The following is a 6626-nucleotide window of genomic DNA, read 5'->3' as shown; positions in this document are numbered from 1 at the left end:
CGAGAATTTATGTGCCGCGCAGGCGAACATGCACACCGATTTGAATTGTTGTTTACTTATTTCTCACTCTGTCTGCAACATGATTATTGCTACGTATATTTCGATTAAATACATTAAATCATTGACAAGAGATAATATTTTGTATAAAAGTATGTTTTAAAATTAATTTTAATCTCTACTTTATAATTAATTATTTTAATTTTTATAGAAAAAAATAAGATTTTATATATATATGATCAGAAAAATTTTTTGCTCAGAATCTGCTCAGTAAAAACTTTTTTTGCTCAGAGAAGTGTGTGTTTCGCTCATCCACAAAAAAAATTAGAGGAAACATTGGCTGCTGGCTCTGGAAACTTTCTTTGGTTCCATGATGGAGCTAAAAGGAAAGGAAAGCAATGGAATTGTTTTGCTAGATGTGCAGGGTAATAATGCTCATACAATGAGGAACAATGCCACACTGAGCAGGAAAATGCATGGGTCGCCCTTTGTTTTCACAAAATTAGCAGCGAGGTCATGTGGGCACACTGGCGAAATCAGTGCAACCAATGAAAACTGAAGCCAACAATAACCGATGTATTACTGTATTTGAAATTCTGCATCTTCCAGAATAACTCTGATACTGACAGATTGTTCTGTCCATATCAAGCAGCCATGTTTAGAGACCTTACCTTTTCTATGCATACCATAGTGTTTGTTGTCAAATCTGTTTGATTAAATTTGGATTCATATGAAAAGCATAACAGAATTCCACTTGTCAATGTTCTAGATCAGTGATTACCAAACTTTTTCATGCTACCATCCCCTTGGTTCCATAAACTTACCCAAATTCTCAACCCATTTTCCCTTGTGTGAGAAACTAATCTCACACTTTGTGTCCTTACCACACATTGTTCTACACATCTGGAAACCATTAAACACAATGTTTTTTCTTACCTGTTTTAATGGAGGAAAGGGAAAGGTTTTCAGTGACCTAAACCCCTACCTATGGCCACCATTCGGTCAGGATCCTGCCTCCAGCACCACCCTGCCATTCCTTGCTTTTTTGTCTCCCTAGATTTATTCATCACCCCCAGGATGGCATTAGCTTTGTGAATGATTTTTAAATTAAATTAATTAGTTGGAAAATGAAAGTTGATGAATGAAGTATAATGCAATGAAATTACTTTTAATACATTATTTGGAAACAATTTAAAACAGTTCTGTGTGTTTTTTTAATATTTAAAATAGTGAATAATAATTAATTGGGCTTTAATGTTAAATTACTTTTTTATTTAATTTTGGCTAAAATTTCACAGAAAACAAACTGCATTTTTTGTCAGTGTACTATTTTATGTAAAAGAACGTTTTTTTTATAGAAATTTAGTAGAGTCCCGAATTCAGTCATCCATATACTGTATAATAATTTTATTGATGAATTAATTCTTGTATTATTCTGATATGAGTTTGAGTTATGCTTCTCTGGAATAATTAAATATTTGTTTTCTGTGCTGTTTACATAATGAAATCGCAGCTAAAATGTTTAGATCTGTTTTTATTTTTCGTTTATTGTTCCTTATCTGAAATGCTGTGTAAAATACTTTTTTTCTTGTTGTAGAAAGGTAGTAATAGTATAGTAGCTAAATGCGGTTCATACATTTTTAATTTGTAGCTTTGTAATGAGTTCGTTTGAATAATTAATTTTAATTAATAAATTTTACATATTTGTGATAGCGGAATTAATCGAGACAATTAATAAAAAATTTTTTTAAAAAATGATGTCCTATCGATATATATTCGAACGAGTGCCATTGAACGTTGTGTTTCTTGCAATCGGCGGCAGGGGGCGCTTTCGAATATTATCGGACAATTTATTCTATGTAAGGTAACATCATAATTTTTATACCGCCTACTACATAGTGTGCAATTATGGAAAAGGAGATTGGTCAGACTAGAAATTAGCCGTTGCGTACTTCGGAAAGCTCTCGTTTCAATTGGTAATTGATATAGTAATATCTTTTAAAATTGGGGGGCGATATTAAAGCAATTAGGAGTGGTTGGCGGGTTTAAAAATTGAATAAAATTTGAGCACGTGTTTCCTCACGTGGGAGTCGTTTCTGTGTAGGATTGACCGCCTTGGAGATACTGTTCTGGGTGTGTCCTGTGCAGCATTCTTTAACCATCCATTCGTATTCGTCGATCGTAATCGTAACATTGGTCATCAACGGTTTCTCTTACAAGTAAGTAATATCGTACGATATAAGCTTATATTTCGATCCCTGTACATGTATTATAATTACATATATATGCTCGATTAATTTATCGGTAATCAATTTATTTTCCCGTAAATATTAAGAATCGAAAAATCAACCTTACTGTAAAGGTAAAGCTGGTTTTAGTCAGGAAATCTAATAAATATAAGCTAATTTAAAGTAATTAATTATATTTTTCACTTTCTCCTTAATGGATTTTTTACATTAACATTTGAATGCCGTATTTTAATTTGTATTAAATTAAATACGCTTCTAAAATTCCATTAGCGTGTAGGCTTTATTAGTGCGTTGGCTTTTATATAATCTAATTGTCTTTATGTATATATAGTAAAATAACTAAATTTGAACGATGATATATCCAAATATATCGCCGCTTCTGAATAAAATATCGAATTTTTGGGTTTATTATCATAATCGATTTTCCATTCGTAAAATTGTGGAATTAACTATTTATCCGTTATTTTTATCTCGCAATTTTAAAGGCGTTATCCGCCACTAGATAGGGAATTGTTCGTTTTATTTTTATTTTTCTGAAAAATATCTAACATTGTTACCGAGTATAGACTATAGTATGCACTGGAGACGGTCCAGCACATTAACCCGAATATATAGTTCGAAAATGTTTTGACTCCTTCCTCTATGCACTTTGATCTTATTTTCGACTCGTTATATGTAATAATTATACATCAATATTATGTATTACGAATGTGCGATAATTATAATCGGGTGTGTTTAAATTAATATATTAACGATTAATTTTAAAACAGCTGATTTGATATTTGATTTGTGACGTATGATGGTTGATAGGCGCATGTTCTGTTATGTTCCAAGTGTGTCGGATTGTTGTGTCGCCCTAGCCTTGTCCCAGATCGGCGTGCATATGTTTTGTTCTCTTTACCGTTCGCAAGTTTACTTTTACATGAACGATAATCCTGTTTCTTGCTAGTGCTTATAAAATAGATGCTATCGATTGATTGTTATCGAGTATTAGTATTTTTACACCCTCCACGAAACACGTCTATCGATGTTTCGTATATATTATTGTACTGTTTAACGTTGGNAAACAATAATTTAGAAAAAAATGTTTAATAAAATCTTAGATAATACATATGTATAACAAATTAGGCCTATATTATTTTACAATTTTTCACATTTACTTGATTATTATGCCATAATTTTAACATTGTTTCCATCTCAGTGATAATACTGTGATGTTTACGAATGACGCTTGAATTTAAAAATTGAGCATTTTTCACAGCTTCGAGAATTTTTTCTTTGCTTTTTATAATTGTTCTGACCGACAATTCCGGTATATCAAACTTCTTTGCCAATTCACAAATTTTCACTTTGTATTGAAGTCTTTAATAATAACGAGTTAAACGCATTAGTAACGAATCATTCGAAAAGTCTAACGAAATAGGAATAACGATGACGTCATTCTGTTTTAACTCGTTCGACTTTACGAACGTACCCAATGTTAACTTTACATTCCAAAGATAGAGTTTTTCTTTTCTTGTTTGATGCAGAAGAATTAGTTCTACTTCATTTGGATGACATAGTAGAGTCTGTCGAGTCTCCGTAGATATAACAAACACGAAATAAATAACACAAAATAAATTGTAGCTATGTGTCGATTCTGCGCGACACATCCGAACATGTAAGCTGAACAATAGTGTGGGGGAGTGAGTAATCAAGGGTTGCGTGGCGCTCAAACAAAAGATGAATCGATGAGATTTGAAAATCGCGTAACTCCGGGTTTGCGTAAGTTGAGGTATTACTGTACTTAATTTTTAGATTAATTTGGTCAGTTTGTAATTTACGTATAATAAATAGTAACTTTAATTTCCAATTAGATTTGTTATTATTCAATGTACTTGTTTAAAATGTGGTAATTTCTATCATATTAAAAATTGTTGCATTTCGTAATACTTTGTCTGTTCCAAATAAATAATTATGGCTAATTAATATTTTTGTAGAATGAAGATAAATTAAGAGACCAATGTAGTGAATTGCAGGATAAAATTAAACAGCAAGAACAGAAATTTGATTTATTAAGGTTACGCACAGAGGAAAAATTAGAGAGGTATGACAAATGGAATATATTATATATAAATACTAAATATTTTTCTGTATTTTGCATTTATCACTAAATTATTTGGATTCAAGAGTAAAAATTTTTCGTAAAAAATGTGAAATTTATGTTTGTAATATATTAATATGAAGTTTCTTCCACTCAAAAACAGTGTACTGTACAGTAAAAGCTCAACATAATGGACATCGTATTGCAGATGGCTGATTTTGGTCTGGCTAAAAGTATAGGAAAATTATAAGAAAACTGATCTGCTGTAATGGTCTATTTTTCAGGTCTTACAGACCACTGTTCTTCCATTATAATGAATTTAGTTGCCATTTTATTTATTTTCTCATACTTGTCATTTTACTTATTTCATTGGCAAAAAAGTAAATACAAAATAATATGAAATTCATCATCTCTCTACTTGCATTACTAAAATCAATTAATAAACTCCAAATACCTTTAAAATGCAGTCTATTTTAAAAACTTATCAAATGTTNTAGTAAAATTTTCATATATTAAGCAAATTAACAAAAGCAATAGGTTTTATTAAATCTTTTGGTTTTGAATATATTATTAGATTATTAAATTGAAGGATGCTTTAAAATATAATTTTCAATTTTTATTTCTTCACATAAAATTTGAGGAATATGAGAAAATGAAATATTAAATTATTTCTTAAAGAAATAGTTGAAATATTTATTACATTATTTAAGTATTAACTTTGTTTATTTTTAGTTTTCAAAGATCCCTCTGCATTTGAATTTCTTCAAAAAGCAGGAAATAGTACTGTAAGTTTTATTTAACACTATAATTCTGTGATGTGTTTTGTTATAAATAGTATTATTAATATGTTAGGTGTTCTAATAGAATTTTCCAGAAATCCCATGTAATAAATTTTTAAGAAATGTCAGTGTTTATAGCATTCAAAAATAATTGTTTATCAAATTTTAATTATTTTGATTGCAACTTTCACTTTTTAACTTACTTATTCTCAATAACAGAAAAGGTCAGATTAAGTTTTTTGATTTTATTTAATTTCAAGAAAGTGAGTTATTATATGACTTATCAGGATTATCAGATGAACGAACCAAGATTTGTATTTTGTTCTGTGTATTATGATACAAATACATTATATCCAAGGCTGAAGAATATTTTTAGGACCATAAATTTCTCTGAAGATTATTGTACATTAACATACAAAATAAAACATTTTATGAACTAATTTATAATTATTACTATGTAGTTTGGAAAATTCAAATTAAATCATATATGTAATTAAATTGGCCTATTAATTGTCACACAACACTAAATTTATAAATTAACTTAGTGTTCTTTTAATTAAAAACATTTTTAAATACATGTCATCATCATAGGATATCATATACAGTAGAGCAGTGTTCCACAACCTTTTTCTACTTGCAGCACACCTCTGACTCGACATGACTCGACATGGCACACCAAAATGTTATTCCCCTCAAAAACATATGATATGATACTATTAGTAGAATTTCGTAATGCCATAAATCTATTATTATTATGTTGAGTTTTGTGAGTTACACTCAGTTGACACCGATGGCTGTGTATTATGCCGGACACAGCATAGTAACCAAAACAAGACAAAAATTAAATTAAATAAGTGTTAGTGTGTGTCTGTATTCAGGAATTTCCTAACAATATGATATGTATTTAATATAGTGGCCTTCTGTAGCATGATGTATGTGTTTCTATTCAATTTTAATGTTCCCAGGCTTATTTGTAGCGTGTGTGGTATGACACCTGTAGAGGAGAGAACGACAGGTATAATAAGAACCCTATCCATCCTTCATAGATGCCTTATTTCCTGGGCGAGTTCTGTATACTTGCTGATTTTTTCACTGCATGGTGTTTTGAACATTGTGAGTGTTTGGAACAGATATGTCTATAATTCTGTTCTAACCTAACCTAACCTATTCTAATAAATTACCATAATTATTACCAACCAAATTATTAGAATAGGTTAGATTAGGTTAGAACATGTGTCACCACTGTTTCCTTTCTTCTCTTTGCTGGAATCAGAGACGAGCCGCCATTTTACTCACCATAGGTAACATTATCCAATTGTGCTTACTTATTAGTGCAGTCTAAAGATTGATGACACTTTGAATTTCATAGCAATTGGTTTCTGCGACAAGTACACCTATTTGTGGTACATTTATTTGTGGCAAAGATCTTATTTTCACTTTACCGAGTGCCTAGTAGGTAATGTGCGGATTACCTAGATACTCTGCACATTATCTAGGTAATTTGAGAAATGGAACAAT

General features: G+C 30.3%; 1 protein-coding gene across 1 annotated transcript in view; it reads left to right on the top strand.

Annotated features, from left to right (window-relative positions):
- LOC111637012 overlaps positions 1 to 5249 on the top strand; it is a 74135-nt gene extending 68886 nt beyond the window's left edge. Inside the window, exon 5 of the mRNA XM_023382415.1 lies at positions 5062 to 5249. Within this exon, the coding sequence (XP_023238183.1) occupies positions 5062 to 5129 (68 nt within the window). The 3' untranslated portion in view covers positions 5130 to 5249. The remainder of the gene's footprint in view (positions 1 to 5061) is intronic.
- The last annotated feature ends 1377 nt before the right edge of the window (positions 5250 to 6626 follow it).

Source organism: Centruroides sculpturatus, unplaced genomic scaffold (genome assembly GCF_000671375.1).
Source record: "Centruroides sculpturatus isolate CEXI.00-Female unplaced genomic scaffold, Cexi_2.0 scaffold927, whole genome shotgun sequence".
In the NCBI taxonomy this organism is placed as follows: domain Eukaryota; kingdom Metazoa; phylum Arthropoda; class Arachnida; order Scorpiones; family Buthidae; genus Centruroides; species Centruroides sculpturatus.
The sequence above is the reverse complement of the archived record's forward strand: the minus strand, read 5'-3'. Positions and strand labels throughout refer to the sequence as shown.